The sequence below is a fragment of the Talpa occidentalis genome, unplaced genomic scaffold (assembly GCF_014898055.3).
Source record: "Talpa occidentalis isolate TD23 unplaced genomic scaffold, MPIMG_talOcc4v2.1 talOcc4.5, whole genome shotgun sequence".
Lineage (NCBI taxonomy): Eukaryota > Metazoa > Chordata > Mammalia > Eulipotyphla > Talpidae > Talpa > Talpa occidentalis.
Window position 1 is genome coordinate 11,375,121 of NW_023604861.1, and position 21,388 is coordinate 11,396,508.

The 21,388-nt window shown below is 37.4% G+C and overlaps 1 protein-coding gene across 1 annotated transcript in view; it reads right to left on the reverse strand.

Annotated features, from left to right (window-relative positions):
* The window catches only part of GPC6 (glypican 6), a 1,034,236-nt gene that overhangs the window by 478,979 nt on the left and 533,869 nt on the right, over positions 1-21,388 (reverse strand). The window contains exon 3 of the mRNA XM_054701721.1: positions 6,225-6,616. Within this exon, the coding sequence (XP_054557696.1) occupies positions 6,225-6,616 (392 nt within the window). The remainder of the gene's footprint in view (positions 1-6,224; positions 6,617-21,388) is intronic.

Consider the following 21,388-nt stretch of genomic DNA (forward strand, 5'->3'; position numbering starts at 1 on the left):
AACACATGTTTACTGCTGATAATGGTGCTAAGTTTCCACAATGGTTCTTCTTTTACAAAGATCCATATTAGATGCAGATGAGTGCTGGGTTATTACAGCTCCTATAAGGGAGGGAAGGACTCTACCTGTTAGAGGCAGAATAAACAGGTCTGTGGTTCCCAAACTTTCCCTAGTTTTGTTGCATTTAGACAGAGTTAAGAAATCTCTTAAGTTCACCTTTCAATAGGAAGACACAATTTCAAAATCAAGAAAGGTGCTCATTTTGATGGAATCCCAAAAGATAATATATTATATATTATACACACACACACACACACACACACAATGAAACAGCTCAACCCAGGCATAAGTTATCAAAACAGACATAAACTATAGAAAGAAAAAGAAGAAAAGATACACAAAGAGATAGTAATACATTGAGAATAAATAATTTTATTTTCCTCGCTTTTGATCATCTTAACTCCATCACTTTCTGATTTATTTACCTAGGCCACATTTTATAAGGGAACTTAAAATTAATAAGAAATATTTTAATTGTGTTAATCAACATGACCGATTTTTTAATAAAAATGAGACCACTTTCAACTCTCTACACTACTCTGTAAAATTCCACATACAATTCTTCAGATGAAGAAAATTCCACATACTTTTCTTCTTCTTACTACTGGAATTTCTTATATTCTTGTGCATTCCAGTGCTTATCACAGCACCTGGGCCAAGTGAATTATACTAATAAGTTACTTTCATCATTATGATTCTTAGTTCTATTATCATCTTGTTACTATTTTATCATGATATTACTTATTTATTGACCACAGAGTACTTTCTAAATATAATGTCCATACCACCATCAATAAAGCAGCAAGCATATATTATTTATGCTGACTTAAATGTTGTAACCATAGAAGCATTATTGATAATTTCAAAAGGTTTACCTATTCTTCCTAACCCTGTATATTATTGAAGTAACCTATATTGAATAATCATCAATTACAGAAGAGAATACACTCACCACAGAACTGTGTAAAGGTTTCATTCACATAAGACCTTTTTGCCATTCTTTTCATTTCTGGATGACTCCATAAAAATTAACTCCAATCAAAATATAATCTCAGAGGCAATATATAATCTCAATGAATAATTCCAGTGATAACTAGAATAGGCAGTCTTATTTTATATCTTAAATTCTTTCCCAAAAGCAAACAACTAAACAGAGTATCTTATTTTTTTTTTCTTTTACTGCAAATTATCCCCATAGTAAATTCTTCAGAATGGTCTTCCCTGTGTTCAGAGAACGTACTAGTGGATGAATTTCATAGCCTGTATTTCATTAAATTTGATGACAATTTTTTTGGCCTTAGATTCCATCAGCCACATTTACTGAAAACTGACTCTGTTTATGGCTTCCTAGTCACATTCTGTCAATGCAAGTCTGTTTACTCAGATGAGCCAGTTGAAGAGGCTCATCATGTAAAAACAACAGTCTGTGTAGCAGACATATGCAGGTATCTCCTGGTGGAAAAATTTTGGCCTTAGCAAAGACTAAATAAAAGGCAGGCTGTCTTTTCAAGTCATAACCCACAAGGAAGAAAGATTTTAGACAGACAGACAGACAGACATGACAATATTCAGCAAAGTTCAAGTTTTATGGCTTAAAGCTCTCTTACCTACTTAATTTGCTTGGATGAAATCAATGAGATGACTTGCAAAGTGAAATTGATGTTTTTTTGGGACACAATTTATAGCTTTTACTCACAGAAGTTAATTTTCTCTCAAAGCAAGATGATATGAAGTTATAGCTCATTTGCTCAAATAGCATCAAGGTGGACCAGTGAAGAAAATGGAGTCATTTCCACTTATTCCCGGGTGATAGATAACTGAAGTCTAGAAAACGACCTGTGAATGTCTTCATGTAGTTTTCTCTGTTTTCTTCATGTGTCTGGTGAATGCTCAGAGGAACTGCTGGCATCCATACCTGCACTCACCACTGGGTGTCTATAAGGGCTGAGGGTGGTGTTTTAGCAGAGGACCAATACTCAAAAAAACATTCTGGATTCTCTCTCTCAAGGATACCATATTATCAACATTCATCCTTGTGTACATTTTAGAACTTTGCCTCCCGTGCCCACCCAATATCATCCAGCATGATATGGCGCACAGAGAGCAAATGGCTAACAAACCCATGAGCAGCCTTAAGTCTGATGAACCACTGATAATAGCTCAGACACTCAGTTATCTCTACACAGATGAAAAGGATCACAGACGAACAATGATAAAGTCTGACCCTGTTCAGTCTTTGATTAAAAAAAATATCTTAAGCACGAGGGACTGCACTGGGTGATAGTGGAGGATTATGGGTGTTTTGACCGTGGGTGTGCTGTGGTAACAACTCCCAAAGCGAGGTAAGTCTAAAACACAAATGATTTTGTAAACCATTATCACCTCAATAAAAAAAACAAAAACAAAAACAAAAAAACAAAATAACAAACAAACAAAAAAAACTTGATGTGCTATAATAACTTTGGGAAGCAAGTATGTTCTCCTCCAATAACATTTATGGTCATTACTCCCCAAGGTCACCACTATCCGTGTTTTTAATATTTAAAACTTTTCCCCAGAGTTTGATCACACATTTATTTTATTCCTAAATAATGCATTGCTTAGCTTTGAGTGTTTTGGAACTTTATATACACGACAAGTGTTCTCTGATTTTAACTTTTTCTCTCAAAATGGGATTTCTGTCACACACCCATGAATGTGGCTATAACCCACTTATTTTGGATGCTTGATTGGCTTTCCTGATGTGAAGAGATCACCATGTATGCAGATGAAATCCTGGTGTTATTGTTATTTCACTTGTATGTTATTGTAAAGAATGCAACTATGAACATTCTTCTATATCACTACTAGGACAAACGTGAAACAATTTCTCCAGGGGGGGATTGTAGTTGTACCACATCCTCATCCTCAGTAACACAAGTATTTTCAAATCATCATGAGAAGTGATCACACCAATTTACTCTTTGACTGAAGAAGTATGAAAGCCCCTGATTCTCTGGACCTTTCCAACACTTGGCACTCTCAAAATTAGTCACTCATGCAGGGGGAAAAAAGCCTGGCCACCTGACCAGGGACATTCACTTCAGACTCGTTTAATGCTTCTAAGTCTGATCTCAGCTGCAGTTACTTAAAATTAACTTGGTCCATCCAAAGACTAGAAAAAGACAATGTTATAGATCCAACCAAATTTTAAAATAATTATGTAACTGCCTACAGATTAATCCTCCATTTTCTGTGAAGGAAATTCCCTAAGATGTTGTGTCAAAACATTTGTGTCAAATGCCTGTGTTTTGCCAAAGAGATAACTTTGCCAGTCAAAACAATTAATTAGAAGCTATTAATGGTGCTTTACAGACTTAAGAAGCCACTGTAAGAAAAAGTGAAGGAAAAAATATCGCCCAAGTCAACTTGCAGCACGAAATCAGTTTGTTGAACCCTACTTGAGAATTCTGCCTTGCCTTCCTTAACTCTTCCATAGCCACTTCACCCACTCTAAATGATCGATGAACAGGCCAGAGGGAGTTGCAAATTTATAAACAGCTGAACCTTCAAACACCATTTTTGCTTCTCTTAATACATTTCGTCCATGTAATATGTTATTCTTGTTGCAAAAATTTAGTTTGAGTACTGAAATCATCAGCACCCAAATAGTCTTAGTAGATCTATTTCTGGATTAGTCTGCTACAAATCATCTGGTAATCATTAGGCAAGAAATATCATTAGTAAGAAACATCAATCCCTCATTAGTAAGAAACATGAATTACTTGAGAAAAATTTTCTCACTTTTTAAAACCAAGGCTGATTCCTCCACTTCCTCTCTCCCTTCCTCCCACCTTCCATCCATTCAGTTATTACTCAAAAGATTGATTCATGCACCCACCCATTCATCCATCCATCCACCCACTCATCCATCCATCTATCCATCCATCCATCCATCCATCCATCCATCCATCCATCCATCCATCCACCCACCCACCCATCCATCCATCCATTCATCCATCCATCCAACCATCCATCCATCCATCCATCCACCCACCCATCCATCCAACCATCCATCCATCCGTCCACCCACTCATCCATCCATCCATCCGTCCATCCATCCATCCATCCACCCGCCCAACCACCCACCCATCCATCCTACCTTCCATCCATCTACCCACCCATTCATCTGAATGTGGTCCTCAGATGTCAGAATGCGACTGATGATTAGGGTAAATCAGGGTTAATGGGACCCAGCTCAGTCAAGCCAGTGACTACATAGAACAGTTAACATCCCATGGTTACATGACCACAAACTATACAACAAGTCCACAGCAGCTTCTCTGCTAATAATGTTGGTGATGAAGGAATGAGGAGAAGAGCACATGACTCACCAGTACCCACCAGTGGCTGTTGCATGTCAAACATCACCGTGGAAAATAGTGTGTTAGAGTTTGAAAGACCAAGGCCTCAAACTGAAACAGTCAAGGAATGAGGAAGGAGAGGTACCATTTCTACGGAATTGCTAATTCCAACCTCTGAGAAACAGGAGACAGTCGGCATCAACCTCTCCTGTGGCTTTTTAGACATTTTGCTGAGAAAACATTCAGTTACTTCACTGGACTCTCCCCAGACCAAATATACGCATCTAAATATTATTCACACTCAGGCAGAATCAATATAAACAATCAGGGATGTTGCACATATGACTCCACGCTTTGAATTTCTTACCTCATGTTTCCCAGAAGAGGTCTGGAAGTTTCATTCTTCTACAGAAACCATGCTTCAAATTGAAGACTCCGTGACTAAACTTAGCTTTTACATAATTTTTTTCCTGCTCAAGAATATTCATTTTTTACACTCATCGATATTTTACATGCTCCTCAGGTGGCCCTATTCCTTCTTGCAATTTCACCTGGCCATTTCCTTCTTAACCCATTCATTCCTTTGGTATCTAGAATACTGTTGATTTTCAATTAAAAACAAACATAGTTTTTCTAACAGCGGAGATGTATGTTCTTTATATTCTTAAAACACATGAGATGATCCCCTAGACAGCCTTCTTGCAAATAATCTTTCCACATGCTCAGATATAATATTCAAGAACAGATAATTTAAAAACAGACTGTGATGAATTTTACAAATAGTGCCATAGACAAATATGTTTAAGGGTAAATGAGGTCTTCAGGACACATTCACTGATTAAAGAGGGAAAAAAGAAACATGGCAGGATAGTTAGTACCAATGGTTAGAAAAAACATGTGGTTCGTTGGCACAGACCTGCAATAGGAAACTAGTGTTTGACAGTCATCTTTGTATAAATATGACCTTCTTTGGACAGTATCACACCAAATTCCTTTAGGTATCGTTTTCACTTTACCTCTTAAAGTAATCATCTTTCGGTTTATTTGTTGTACTCACCTACAAACAGGCAAGCAAGCTCATCTTATAAAAGCAGTTGAGTGTCAAGTGAAAATTTAAACAAAGGCAGATGTCCTCAATCCAGGAAACAGTCACCATTGAAAGACAGCAGAGGCGAGAGGCCTGAGCATTCAAGGTTTGGTCCTCAAGGAGAGGCACAGCCAGGTATTAGTGATTTAACTTTCCCAAGGTCCAGCGCAGTACATGGCACTGAGTTACACAGAAAATGCCCAACGAAAGGGATCGTTTGTGCTGTCTGGCCATTAGCACCCCCTAATCCACTTCTACAGGTGTCAGTGTGATGTGATCCCTTGATGATGGAGGAACGTGCCCACATTAACAAGCTGATAAAGAAGGTGCCAGGGCTCTGTGGCAACCACAACTCGTCTGCACTTGCAGAGCCCACGCACACTGACTCCTTGTAGGAATAAAGCCACTGCATGGAGTGTTTCACGTGTATTTATCATCCTTAAACTCTGATCAGAAATGCCAAGTGGTCACGGTCACCAAGCACCTGTGCCCACCATTCCTGCCTAATCTGTGCCAGGCTCCGGATAAACACTGACAAGATGTTCCAAGCCACCGGGAGGGCCTGAAATCCTGTCTCCTCTCAAAGTGAGCGGAAACAACCAAATTCAATTTGCCTTTTAACTGATCTCTCAGTAAGCCAGGACCACTGTACATGAGCTCTTTCACCTTGTCAATTTTTAAGAACCATTTAAAAGAGAAAGACCCATTAGAAAGACAACGCAATTGCCACTTACCTTGGAAACTCGGTTGGCAACTTCTCTGCCCACAGTCAGGCCCTGGACGAACGTCCGGGCAGCGATGAAGGCGCGTGTCACCTGGATCTTCAGCTTGCGGGGCACGTCGCCGAAAGGCTTCAGCTGGTCCGTGTATTTGCTCACGCACTCCAGGTAGTCCTCGCTGAAGTGGTACTGTGGGTTGATGAGCTGGAACATGCGCTCAAGGAGCCGAGCCCAGAAGTCATTGAGCATCTCCTCCAGGTTCACGTTGCCCCCGGTGTAGTATCTTTTCAGCTCTGTGAAGAGGTCCTGGAACACTTCGGAATTCTGCATGTACAGCATCCCGTAGGTTCGCACGAACATGTCGTTCAGAGACTTCTCAGCATTCTCCAGGAGCTCTCGGAAGAATTCTGCAAATAGCACCAGAAAATAGTCATCAATTAGGAAGATCTAGAAAGTCCACCAGACCTGTTGACCTTAGAGAAGACTGCTGGTGGACCTCCCTGGTGTGCAAGGGGTTGAGTCTCAGCACTAGGAAGCTATCCGCAGCCACTGCAGCCTGAGTGGAGAGTTCCATCCCCGGCCAGGTTGCTGACCCACATGGCGCAGCAGAATTCTCCTGACTTCCCTGCTGCTCTCCTCAGCAGTGTATTTCAGTAGATCTGCCTGTTCTGCTCCCCACCGTGTCTCTGGTGAATCCTCTCACGCCCCCCTATCTCTGGCCTGTATCCCAGCTCTTTCATGCATAAATAAATGGAATAAATCTTAAAAAATGACTTGGTAATGGGCCTTTCATAGAAAAATGGATACTTTGATGTAGGTATCAATGAAACAATTGTAATAATATTTTAATTGATATTTCAGTTACATTTATGATCATTATCATTTAATACTTCTCCAAGGAAGTTCACCTCTTTTTTCCCTTATTGTTAAAATTTAGAAAACCCTACAGTTTCATGTGAACTCAAAACATGCTGCAAAGTATTGTTAACATAATAACAAATACATACTGATAAAAACATTTGCTCTACTCTATTTACAAATCTGTTTAAATGCTAAATTCAATTAAAATGCTTTTATTTGGAGTAGTTCATAAATGGGATATACAAATTAATGTTTTGGACACTCTGTCATTGCTATATATAGCAATCAATTATCAGTGTTCAGAGATTCATAATGCAATTAAATTCACTTAATACCAAAGTTATAATGAATATAATTTAGGCTGCCATAATGAGTAAAAAAAAAGTTATGAAGTACCTCACATTATCGTTATAACATAAACTGGCATTTTATAGAACTCGAATTGGACTTTCTGGTTAATAAACCAAGAGATGAACTCTTCTATCCTGCAGCAGCACGTGATCATTACTGAGAGCCCTTATAGGATGTAAAAATAAGACAGAAAATAAGGTCACTGTGTCCTGTTGGTCTCACAAGCCTCCTATTAATGTCCCTCAAGAGATGGTTTATGTGTGCAGGACACCCACCTGCTTGCATAAATGTGCCTGAGTAAACTCAAGTTGTTTCATTTAGAGACTGCAATTGGGGGTGGGGAAGGCTAAAGAAAGATAATGCCTCTGAGTTTATCAAGTTTCCAACAACTGAGAGATTTGACTTTTCCTCTCCAAGTTCCCTTTTATTTCCTGAAGCTAGTTCCCTCTCAGCTAATACAAGGACACGTCAGTCCTTAACACTTCAGGAATCCAAGTAGGACTCAATCAATATCTCCTTTCTCACTCTCTCCCTCCCTCGCTTTCTATCTCACCTGTATTTTTTTTTTGAGTCCTAGGGGATGTTTTCCCCTGAGACAGAGAAAAGAAAAATCATGACTCTCTATGGATTCCATGGGAGCAACAACTCATTTCGGTTTATCAGAAGATGCCTGGAGAAGAATTTGATTTAGCCACTTCAAATCTAAGTAATATAACCTTAAACCATTGTGTTGATAATTAACTGGCATCTACAATCATGATGATTGTTTTATATTTGTTTTCAAATAAAAACACCAAAGCTTATAAAGGACTCTGGTGACATGTTTAGCCTCTCCCGATGAAAGGATAAAAGAATGTATTTTTTCTTAAATATAGAAATTCTGATGCTATGGGAGCAACAAAAACTGAGGAGTAATCTAAAAGTCATAACTTTTAAACCCTGTATGATTTTGTTCAGTGAAGCAAATATTTATTTCAATTGGGCCCAAATATAAAATCAGAATAAGTATTATCAAAATTCTTTAATCATCAAGGATTCAATAAGGAAAATCATAGTTGAAGCTTTCAAAGGATCAATTAGTCAAAAATATGTTGATATTCTTTATATGTGTGCTACATGTTAACATTATTATAATTTTATGAAATGAGGATTATCTCAGAATTTTTTTCAAAAATACCAGTCGTTTAGGTTCTCTTAAAAGAGAAACTACACCAAGTTATTAACATTAACAAACACTATAAAAATATCATTGGAAAACCTTTCAGTCTTGAAATCAAGGGTGAAAATAGTTAAGGTTCACTGATACAGGACCAGGGTAAAATATGTTAAAGATTGTGAAAGAAACTAGAAAAGAATGGAAAAATCACTGAATTGAAAAATTCCAATATAACGAGACTGGAGAGTGGATTTTAATCATGAGCTCAGGAACAGCCTATTCATTTATCTTCTTTTTGAGGTCAATTATTTGGTTGGATTCAGGCATTAAAGCTTAATTTATTGAAAACAGAGAGCTGCCTTCAGCACTAAATAGTTTAGTAATCAATAGTATGGTCCAGATTTTGCAAAAAGTTAAAAAAAATAGAGGTAAAAAATATCTGCCCTCATTGCTCTTCAAGACTTGAGGCATAAATGCTTCCCTCTAGAGAAGAAAATTTTATCTTACTGAAGATGATATTTCTTAGCTTTTTCCTTTCCTGATACAGGGAATTGGAAATACTGGGCTGAAGCCCACTTGGAAGCTAAATGGTTAAAATCAATTCACTATGTCTTCTGGATGGTTTCCTCAGGCCTAAATTAGTATTGAGGAGTAACAGTTGAATACAGAAACCAAGTTATCAAATGTCAGTAGATATGAATCAAGAAATATTTCTTTATATTCCAAGTTTAAATTTGTATCTGAAGGGTATGTCATTGTCTCAAAAATTTGCTATTAGTTTCACTGATCCTCAAAAGTCAAGCTATTATTTGTTGTTCAAAATCATTATATGCTTTATTTTTTTATGATTTATTTATTTATACAATTACTGGGGTACAGGTCAGAGGCACAGGAGGGTGAGAGAATTCATCGGAGGCAGAGAGGGGAGCAGAACAGGAAGACGGACCAAAGACACTGCTGAGGGGAGCAATAGGTGAGGCAGGAGAGGTCTGCCGTGCCATGTGGGTTTCTCCCTGGCTGGCCGGGAATTGAACCCGTGCTGCAGAAGCTGCAGACAGCCTCACAGCGTGGTGCTCAACCTGCTGCACCACCGGGGAGGCCCCGAAATCATTATTTGCTTTAGTGATCTCACAGTCAAAGTTAATATTTGGTATTGAAAGGTACTAATGTATCAGGTAATTATGACAAATATCACTACTGTAGGTTGCATTGATCTTAGATCTTATGAAAGACATGAATCCAAGGTACGTTGGCAAAATTAATGTCCTCCAAAAATAAGTGTACTCATTACATTTTTAACATGCCCAGACACTTAAGCTTCCATCACTTGAAGATTCACTCTTTGAAAAAATTAGCTTAAGCTCTGCAAACCAAACAGGATGGAAAGTTAGAAGACAGTCACCAGACTCATTCTGCTGATGAAGTATTATGCCCAAACAACAGCACAGAAAACAAATTGAAGTGCAAAGGAGAAACAATCTCAATCTAACCTCTTGTTTAATCAAGAGGGCAAAGCTCACTTGACTAAAACCTTTGTCAACAAAAATTCTCATCTGCAAGAAACAGCTGAACAGAACAAAAATGGTTTTTACTTTGTTTTCTTCCCTAAACACAAAATATATATCAAAGGTGGTTGCTTAGGGCTCAGTTATGCTTCATAGGTGCACAAAGGAACTTTTCCAGCCAGCTTTAGCCTCTGGGAGGATTTTATTCATCTAGAGGGGAGATCTCGATGTAAACATCTGTTTGCTGCGGGGCAGACTGCCTCAAGTGGGAGAACAATCTTGTAGATAAAAACCACCACTGTTCCAAAATCAAAAAGAAAGTCTGTGCAGGCTGCCTGAGAGCTTGAGAGGCCTCTTAAGGGGCAAAAATCAACTCCTAGGAGCCAAGAGGTGCCCTAAGGATATCTGAGAAAGGCTTCAAAGGAAGTCTCCAAATGAATGGATCAAATGCACGGTGCACATAGGGCCAAAGTGAAGTGGAAGCAAGAGAGGAAAGGCAGACAAGAGGCTCTCTAGGAATCTCTAGTCCACATGAAACAGCAAAACTCTCCTTCAATCAAGCTTGAAATGTCTCATTAATACTCTTAGAGAAAAGCATATTCTGTGGTGTAATGGACATAGAGATCGGATTAAACATTTACCTCAAAATGGTAGCATTTTTCGATTCTAGTCTCATGCCTCCAAAATACTTCTTCGAGAAAGCTCATTTAAAATAGTGCTGTAAATCCATGGAATCACAGAGCCCAACAAATGAAAAGCTTTGGGTTTGGAGATTATATCAATACATGATGACAGAGAGCTATTGTCCCACAGGCAGGAAGAAGGGGTACTAAATTTGTTTCCCTAAACCCATGTTAATTGTTTTGAGTTAAAAAGGGATTTGTGTTAATCTTTCTTTTTGCCCTCCTTTCACAAAATCATGCTAATTAACTTTAGCCTAGAATGCAAACATGAGCTGAGGAAAGACCCAGAGGAGCTGGTGTGGAGGTGCATGGGTTTGGAAAGCTGTTCCCCCACGTGGGTTATGATTCACAGAAACAAGAAGCCACCGCCTTTTTCAAGGTATTGCCAGCAGGAGTCTCTTTCCTCCTTCTGCACACATCTGCCAGCTTTCAGGGACATGTCTGAGATGACTTTTTTCCAGAAGTCTCCTTGCTACATAAGACCCTAGTACGACCACCAGGAGAAGTCTTGAGTTCATGTGAAGCATGAATAGAGTAAGAAAAAAACAATGTGCTGTTCAACTCTGAGGTTGAGAACACGGGGCCACAAATGACTTGTTTCTTCTCATCCCCAGCAGGTAAGACTATGAGAGACCTGGTAAAGATTGTGGCAGCTCAGAGAGCTCTTGCCACATGAAGAGTCACCCTTAGAGTCCAGTCCTCTACATCAGGGGTCTCAGCCTCAGGACTTTTGACATTTCGAACTAGACAATCTTTGTTGTGGGGGACGATCTTGTATATTATAGGACAGTAAGGAGCATCCCTGACCTCCACTTACTAGATGTTAATAACACAACCTTCCTCCACCAGTGATGACCCAAAATATCTCCAGACATTATCAAATATCTCCCAGGGGACAAAGATCACACTCATTCCACCTACTGAAGTTCACCCTTCTGTTGATAAATTCCTACAAAGCGACCTACAAATAGGATATCAAAACATTTCAAGAAAATTGTAGCACATTTCTAGACTTACCAACCCCACAATTTATTTATATACTATAGGTTTGAGGAAGCATACTTAACATGAAAGAAGCTGAAATACCGTCTATATTCATGGATAAGATACTTGATGTCCCATACTATGATTTACAGGTAAGGCACCCAACACGTGGTAGGGCTTTAAAAAATGAACAGTATGCAAATAAGTAGATCTAGATCGATGAGTGAAAATGAGCACCTGTTGCTTCGCAGCCTTTGGGTTAAGACAAAGTGTGAAAAACAACATGCAGTAAGATGCATCCAATTGGTCTGGTGCCTCTTAGGTAGTGATAATATTGTGGGCCAAACTCACAGGTAGAGAGATGTAGAGAGATGCTACAAACCACTTCTTAGGACAGGATATAACATAACATAACATAACATAACATAACATAACATAACATAACATAACATAACATAACATAACATAACATAACATCTGCCCTCTTTGTCATCCTTTGAACACTTATACACTTATATGTTCATATCCTCCTATGCTCCAAGGCATCTCCACTTTGTCCTGTGCTCTCTGTGTAAACACATGTTGGTTATCAATCTGACCTGTCCTGCCCTCTGCCTGTCCTGCCCTCTGCTTTGTCTGGCTTCCTTACTGCTCTCCTGCTGCTGGACTTCCAGGCTTTGACCTCCTAGCCCATGATCTCACCAAGATGACTACAGTCACATTTGAGTTAAATCCCAGGCCACATTTGAGTCTTATACACTGTAGAAAAGCTTTCTTCCACTCAATAGCTAATCTGTTGTGCTGAGCAAATTCCAGTGGGAGTTTGTTTTGTTTTTGCTATTGTTTTCCATAAAAATGACCATACCATATTTCATTTCTTCAAAATAAAGGATGAACATTTACATTAGGGAGAGCAGTGAAAAACTACTTTGAATAGATATTCTACTACATTGTCTTAGTAGTTTTTCTTGAATATAGCAACGTTTTGTGCAAGAAACCGATCCTTAGTATGCATTATTTTTTAAATTATGGGGTTGAAATTGCATATTTTTTTCAAAATAATAATTTGTTCAAAAGGATAAATCAGAATCTATAATTGTAGCAAGATGATGTTACTCTCAGCAAAAATTTATTGTGATTTGCCACTTGGTTATCTTAATTTATACTTCTATTGTTCTCTCTGTGTGTATGTATATGTTTTCATAGTTTAAGTTTATTGTATTATTATAGTCATTAGGATTTACTCAGTCAAATCATCTTAGGAACTACAAATAATTTCTAAGTGGTCTAGTAGTAGTTATCTGAACCTTCCTGTTTGAGGGATTATTATGGCCAAATTTTTGTCCCATAAGAAAACTCCTCTACAAATGCACCCAGAAATGATTTAAAGTGTATCACATGGCAACAGTATCTTCATTATTTCCATTTGTCTCTAGCATGTGTTAGAAGGAAAGTAAAGATACCACACCCTAAACAAAGATGAAAAAGGATTAAAAAAAAAGGAATGAAAGCAATTTCAAGTGTAACAAAAGATAACACCTAAGAAATTGTCTGATGCTCAGTGGGTATCAGGATCTTGTCAGACACTCTGTTATGGGCTTTCCATACATTGTATGCAAATCAGATACTAGTTTACATATAAGGAAACTAAGACTCCTAAGTGTTCAATAAATTGCCCTAGACAGACAACCCAGAGCTCCAAACCACCACCAACAAGGAAATACTTAAGAAACAGCAGGATGGGGCTGGTGGGCGGGGTGGATACTGTAGTTTATCCTAACTCAAACATTCACACTGTAGTTGGAAGGATGAATGTATAATAAACTCTTAGAATACTGGGTAAAACCATATTTAAATGTAAATTGCAAAATGCCTTGCTAAGTCAAGTATAAATTATTGATAGAAATAATGTTCATGTGTGATTATTTTTCCACTAGTAGTTATTAGATAATGTAGATAACTGAGTCTGGAGAGCACACTCAGTTCTCTAGGGTTGATGTATCTTTTGCAAGGTGGTCACAACACTAGAAGAAAATCAGGTTATAGCTACAGTGCACAGGATAGTAAATGAACACAAAAGGAGGCTTGATTGATTCAAAGTGTGCCTCATTTTATGATATATGCACAAATATATATGCAATTTATAATTAAATGTACACATTGCCAACTAGTACACATATAGGTGAATGCACTCATTTAATGCAAAACTTTTAAATGTTGGCTAAAATCAATTAATCCAACAATAAACCAGCAATGAGAAACAACACACCACAGAGAATCTATGTGGTTCAAAAATGCCAATAATATTTACTATCCAAACTTTTACAGAAAAATTTTGCCCATCTCTGGATTAATGGGTCAAAATTCTAAGTGAAATGGTGTAGATAAATTAATTCCACAAAACACAGGACTCCTTGGAATTCTTATAGGTAATAAGACAATTTAATTATAAGGCTTATTTCTAAGCAGTAGAATAAAAGTTTCTTTTCCTCCATTATTTTTATCTTATATATTAAAATTTGCTCTGACAATTCTGCCACCCATTCATCTCTTTGTATTTCTCCACAAGGATAACTAAAATCCAAAAGTAAATTCCAAAATCACTTAAATGATTTAGAGGATATTGGTGACTTTAGTGATTTTAAAGCAGACACCCCTAAATTTTTCTAAAGTTATGTTCTAATAAGTCCTTGGAGAATTTCATAAGGATACCAGAGTAACCCTGATATGTGAAATCAATAATTAGAAATAAATAAGGAAAGAAAAACATAACAGCCTATTCTGATAGTAGTTAAGGCATTTTTTTGGTTATAATTTTCTTTCCCAATTTTCTCTTCATGACAATTGATGAAAATAGAAATTTGAATTTTCTTACAAGGCCCTCCAATAAAATACAAAGATCACTATAAATCTAGGAGAATTATTCCAAAAAATTATAAATGTGCCATCTGTTAAAAATGCAATACATGGGCTTCCCCAGTGGTGCAGTGCATTGAGTGCAGCGCTGTGAAGCTGTCTGCAGCCTCTTCAGCATTGGTTCGATCCCCGGCCAGCCGGGGAGATTACTACATGGTGCGGCAGACCTCTCCTGTCTTGCTCTGTTGCTCCCCTCAGCAGTGTTTTTGGTCTGTCTGCCTGTTCTGCTCCCCGCTTTGCCTCTGGTGAATTTCTCTCACCCTCCCACACTTCTGGCCTGTACCCCCGCTCTTGTATAAATAAATAAATCTTTAAAAAAAATACAACACATACATCCACAAAAACTGCTTGCTGTATTAATTCAAACATTACTTTATTAAATATTACTCCCTTAATATGATGGAAACTCTTATAAATTAGATTGAAAGAAGTGGAAAGATAAGAGTTCTGAGGAAATACTCCTAACCAGTAAATCAAGAAAATCAGAGGAAAAATAATGCATTTTCATATGCATGATTCAGCTCAATTGGACATCACAATTTTATATTTTTCCGATGTATCTAATCTAATTGACTAGACATTTCAATGAAGAAATTTTTAATGAAAAGTCATCAATTTATAAAGAGTATTCATTAAAAATAATCAATAACTTGCCCCCAAATCCTTCAATTTAATGCCACTAAGGTAAAGTCAGCTAAAGAGGCTGAGTGCTAGGAGAGTTTTCACAGGCAGTTGTGTATATCAGTGGAGAACAGGAAGGTAAGCTGGTAAGCAGAACTATGTAATAGGTGCACAGAAGAATAATTTGATGCAGTAAAGCAGTTTACAGAGTTGTTGACCACGATTCACACTTCACAAGGTTAAACTTTTTCTGTACCCAGTGATCCTTTACACATTAGTTTGATGGATGCTTTATTTCTTCATAGGCTATTTCTCCTGAAGATATCTTCTAAAGTAAGAAGGACTGATTAGGCCATTTATGTTCACAAGGAGGTATAGATAAACTATTAATTCTGGGAGTCATCAATTAAGTTTCAAATTTGCTGATGGTAGATGCCCAAAGCAAACAACAGTTCTGAGCCTGCAGACTGTGTTTCTAGCTCTTCGTAATCAATGCATATGAAATTAAAAGCTGAAATGCCTTCAGAATTCACTTTCATCCCTGTGCAGCTTCTTAGCTTCTGCCCACACACCGTGCCCCTCAGGCCTTGCTCCCAACGCAGCTTCTATTTTTCTTTCAGAAATGACATTACCTACAATGTGCAATGCCAGTTTAGCTCATCAGGCAACAAAACTAAAAACCTTAAAATCATTTGCAACTTTGTTTTATTTTCCTCTACTGAAAAAAATAAATCAGTTAGGTTTTGAAATCGTGATTGTTTATTACTCTGCTCACACGCATGGTTCTTTGCTCAGCTTCTTTTAACTTTTTCACCCTAGTACTTGGCCCAGCGGGGTGGAAAATGCTCCAGAACCTAACTCCTAGAACTGACTCTAGAATGGGAGGCCAAAGCTAGTGTGTAGTAGGCATAGAGTCAGTGATAAGGACCAGGCTCTAACAGAAGAAGAGGTTGTGCAGGTTCTAAAGGAGTTGGGAGGAGCACCCGAAAGGAAAGTACTTCCCATTGCTTCTTCATAGAATTTACTGGTTCTCATCTTTGGCTACTATTAAAATCACTTTTAAAAAATCTTGATGCCCAGGCTGTCCCTTTGACTAAGTGAGTCTCTCAGAGTGCTTCATTGATAATGTGTATTATTTTAGTATTCAAATGAATGCTTTTAAATATAATTTCTCTTGATTTCCAGACAAAAGATATCTCAGTGGGCCTCCCCTGGTGGCTCAGAGGTTGAGCGCTGGGCTGCGAAGCTGCCTGCAGCCTCTGCAGAGCCAGTTCAATCCCTGGCTGCTGGCGAGGGTCCCACATGGCGCGCAGACCTCTCCTGCCGCCCACTGCTCCCCTCAGCAGTGTATTTCGTCAAGTCTGCCTGTTCTGGTCCCTGCTCTAGCTCTGGTGAATTCTCTCACCCTCCCGCGCTTCTAACTGTACCCAGTCCTTGTATAAATAAATAAATCTTTAAAAAAAAAAAGATATCTCAAATTGATGTGATCAGTAGGCAATAAAATTCCATCTTTCAATATTAGAGGTGTCAGCCTAAACTAAAGGAAAATCAACACTGGTTTTCAGAGATTATTAGTTTAAGCTAACTTTTCTCTCTGGAGTTTTTGATGGGATTTGATGATGATTAATGAAGGATGATAGATGGTATAATTCTAAGAATGCATCTAGAAACATTGGACAACAACAACAAAAGCCAAGAAGTTCAGGGACTTTCAAGCCTCTGCCACATGCCACACATACTTGAGTTTTGGGGCGGGACTTGGAGATGACACAGCCTCCCTATGTGTGACTCAGGAAGCAATTCCTTAAAACTATCTAAGGGAAATGAACTTCACCACCCACTTGACATTGTAGATGTTTAATCCAAAGGTAATGAATCAATAAACAACAGATAGCCTAGGGTAGGTATATAATGAAACCACATACTACTGTGTAAGATGTAAATACAAATGAATTAATTTAATGTTGATCTAAATTTGCTTAACTTGATTAAATTTACATTGCCAATTATTCACCAAATTCTCAAGAAAATATCTAAAATTTAATAAACTCGTGTTATTTGATAGCTACTTTACTTTTAATGTGAATTATTTGGAATGCAGTAAACAATCAATCACTTTCAAATATTTCATAAAGTATCAATTATTGAGTGCCACCATCTATGAAATTCTACTATGTTGAATACATACAAATTATTTTCATGTTAAAATCAAATTAAACACTAGATGAGAAACATGCATATTTTGATCCATTGGTATATTTCAAGTTTACAGTAACTCTCAAATTGTTTATACTTTGACTTTTGAATTATATAGATCATATGGAAAGGTCCTCAAAAGAAGACATCCAGTTGGATAACTTACAAAAATTGTTATTCATACTACAGGCTTATAATTTTATACTTTATTGGAATTTTATAATTATGGCTTGTTATTAGTCATACATCATATTATTAGCTATGCATTATATCATGATATATCATCCCTATTTTCATGCATGTGTGTCATATAAGCTTCCCCCAAACAACTATGAATTGCTTTCAAGTTGCTGAAATTGAAATTTAAGCTGTCAGTTTCGAATTCAAATTCAATTTCAAAGAAATTGAATTGCTGTCAATTTCAATATTACATATTGAATATGTAATATCTACATATTAAAAACTTGTGATCTCTACAAAGCACAGCCATAAAATAGCTCTACCGGAGGGCAAGGGAGCTTATTTAAAGGGCTCTAAAAATCTTCATAACACAACCGTCCCTTGTTTGTGGTTGTGTTTTAAATATCCTGACCTAGAAATCCATGGTTTGCATTGCTCTGCCTCCATGCCTGTTTCCCTCTCTTTCTCAACAGCTGATGACAATGAATCTCCTTCAGCTCCAACTGCTGTGTTCAGTTATCATCAGGAACAGACATGAACTAGCACTCTAATCTTGCTCTGATGGATAGAATACTAACCTTTCACAAGATTAGAGACACAAGGTGCTACAGAGATAATAAAATTCAAATAGGTTTATTTCAAAGGGCAACCCAATCTCGCTTTTGTTCATGGGTCACTTGGCAGATCATTTGTAGTTTTTGTGTCTTTCCAAGTCAGGTTCTGGTTCACTGTGCCAAATATGTCAAATTAAATGGGCCCCCAAAGCCAGTTCCATAGTCGAAGCAGGAAAAGTGGAGAATAACATTATCTTAGTGCATGTGATAAAAATCTCTACTGCCAAGAGTTCTACTTTGACTTAAATCATACCTTATGCAAATGTCTCCTGATTCCTAGTTTCCACTTTTGACTCTACTGCCTTCTGGTTAAGGCATGCTGACTTGGTATAGCTGCCAAATTGTCATTAAGTGCTAATTTCCAGACATTATTTAGAGATTTCCATTTCAAATAAATACCTAATGGAAATCAGAACCAAGAGCTAAAGAACAGGGTGCTTTTTGTAAATTAGATAGGGTCTTGGTTTAATACTTTCCTAGAAATAAAAGTTGAGCATTAATCAATGAAATCAATCATGAATAAGTCCTACATACATGTGAAGCAAAAGACCAGGGTTAAAGTCTTTTCCTCTAAGAGCAGTGAGGAATCCTTACAAAAGGCTTCATGTACTTCTTCTGTCTATTATTTTCTCATTATTTAAAATTACCTCTGCCACATACAAGCCTGCAGTTACATTCTAATAAGAAAATGAAAAAAGAAAACTGAGAGCAGTTTAAAATTTTAAGACTACTTCCAAAATGCGTAATTCAACTTGCAGGACACCATAATCTAGCTATTAGGGAAAGTAAAATATTCAAATTTAAAGATAATAAGTTTATATTATATATATTCTGCACAGGATACCGATGATACATGTTTTATCGCTTATCCTGAGGATATATATGCTTGATACTTTCTATAATTAATTTTTATTTTTAATAATTAAATATTTTGTAAAATAGTATGAAAGCTTATATATATATATATATATATATACTATATATTTAAATTATAAAAAGTCCTTAAAAACCTACATGCTACTTCATTAAAGAGAACTTTGTGGTTACTTATATTTTGTTTACTTTAGATCTCACAGAAAAATTATTTTCCATGAGATATTTTATCCTTACTGTATTTTTTATTTTAATAAGTTTTCTCAAAAGAAACAATTATAATCAATTGCATATTTAAAATAAAATATTAAGCAGGGCTGTTTGCTCTTTCATTTCAATAATGTAGCTGAAAAACATTTCAAATATATTCTTATTAAAGATAAATCTGGGACTACATTCTTCATAGAGATTATGCAAAATTAGAATGTTAATTAGAATATTTTAAAGATGTTTACTTTAAGAAATTCTTAGAACAATCACTATATATTTTTTCCATTTATTTGGTAATATGAAAGTGATGAGGTTAAAATTGTTATCTTTTGCTGAGACACAGGCACTGCGAAAATATTGTCTACCTTTTCTATTCAGAGAAAGGCAAGCTAATAGTAGCAGAATGTTTTCTAGGCAGTCATACAGAAAGAACCTGGTGTCCATAGCAGTCTTTGAGTTAGACTGGAGTATGTCATGGTGAAATTAGGAAGAGGTATCACTGACAGATACTGAGAACCATAACTCTTAGTTTTACCAAATGTTGAGATGCAGGCATACACAATCACTGATAAAACAGAAATAACAGTACCCTCCTCTAAGGGTATTGTGAAAATTATAGAAGCCACACAAAATAATGAGTAGAGTGGCACACAGTAAGCACTTTATTACTGACAGCTATTATTAGGTAAGAATAACAACCATGATCACTCTTGTACATTTAAAACTTATCTTGGCATATAAAAGAAGAACATTTTTTTTCCCATCATACCAGCCCAAGGAGATCTTAATTTTTTTGTTGTTGTTGTTGAGAATGACCAAAAATGTCTTTGGTGACAAAAATAGATGGGACATATAAGCTGTGTGGTATATTTCATCAAAAATATAGTTCAATGGAAAATTCAATACTGTTTTATAAAAATGGGCAGCCCTTGGGGCCTCTCTGGTGGCCTAGGGATTAAATCTCAGAGGTATCACTGCTATAGAATGAGTCAGTCTCCAGGAGCTGACCCACACATGGTGCAGCAGACCTCTCCTGCCTCTCCCTCTGCTCCCCTCAGCAGTGTATTTCAGTAGATCTGCCTGTTCTGCTCCCCATTCTGTCTCTGGTGCATCCTCTCACCCCCTAGATCTCTGGTCTACATCTCAGTTCTTCCATGCAAAAAAATTAGAAAATAAATAAAAACTTAAAAAAAAAAAAAAGGGCAGCCCTTATTCTCTGTTGACTTGATGACCTACTCACCCTGCTATACTTTGGCTTGTGTGAAGCTTAATTATTACATCTCTCTGCCTATGGTCTTCCAGCAACTGATGCCTAAAATGTCTCTTCTTCACTAAATGTCTGAGAAGAATTTACCTGCTGTGAAATCAAATGACATTGCTGATATATGTTGGGCCCAAGATCAACTCAGACATCCCCCATATCTTTCTCTTTGGATGGGAGGTGTGGCTGGGGGCAGAAATGCAGTGTAAGAGGCAAGGCAAGGGGTTGATACTGATATACACAAAGCAGCTTTATTTTTACATTTTGTATTGACCTGCATTATTGGGGTTTTCTTTTTTTTAAGATTTATTCTATTTTTTCATGCATACAAGAACTGAGACACAGGCTAGAGGGGCAAGGAGTGAGAGGATTCACCAGAGACATAGTGTGGACCAAAATAGGCAGATCTTCCAAAACACACTGCTGAGGGGAGCAGCGGGCGAGTCAGGAGAGGTCTGCTGCACCATGAGGGTCAGCTCCCTGGCCGGGGATCAAACTAGTACTGCAGTGGTCGCGAATAGCTTCATAGGTTGCGTATTAACCCCTGGTGCCACCAGGGAGGCCGAATGGGGTTTTCTTTTTCACCTTTGATAAATAATTTTTAGCATCACTCACTCGGCAGTGCCTACCCAGCTCATTGCAGTCATGCTTCTAATGTGTTAAAACTTATTTTGGGTTCTCAATCTTTTTCAAAATTGTGGCAAAGAACCTCCAACAGAACTGATTTCGCTTCAGGTCCCTTAATAGATTTTGTACTCTCATGAAATG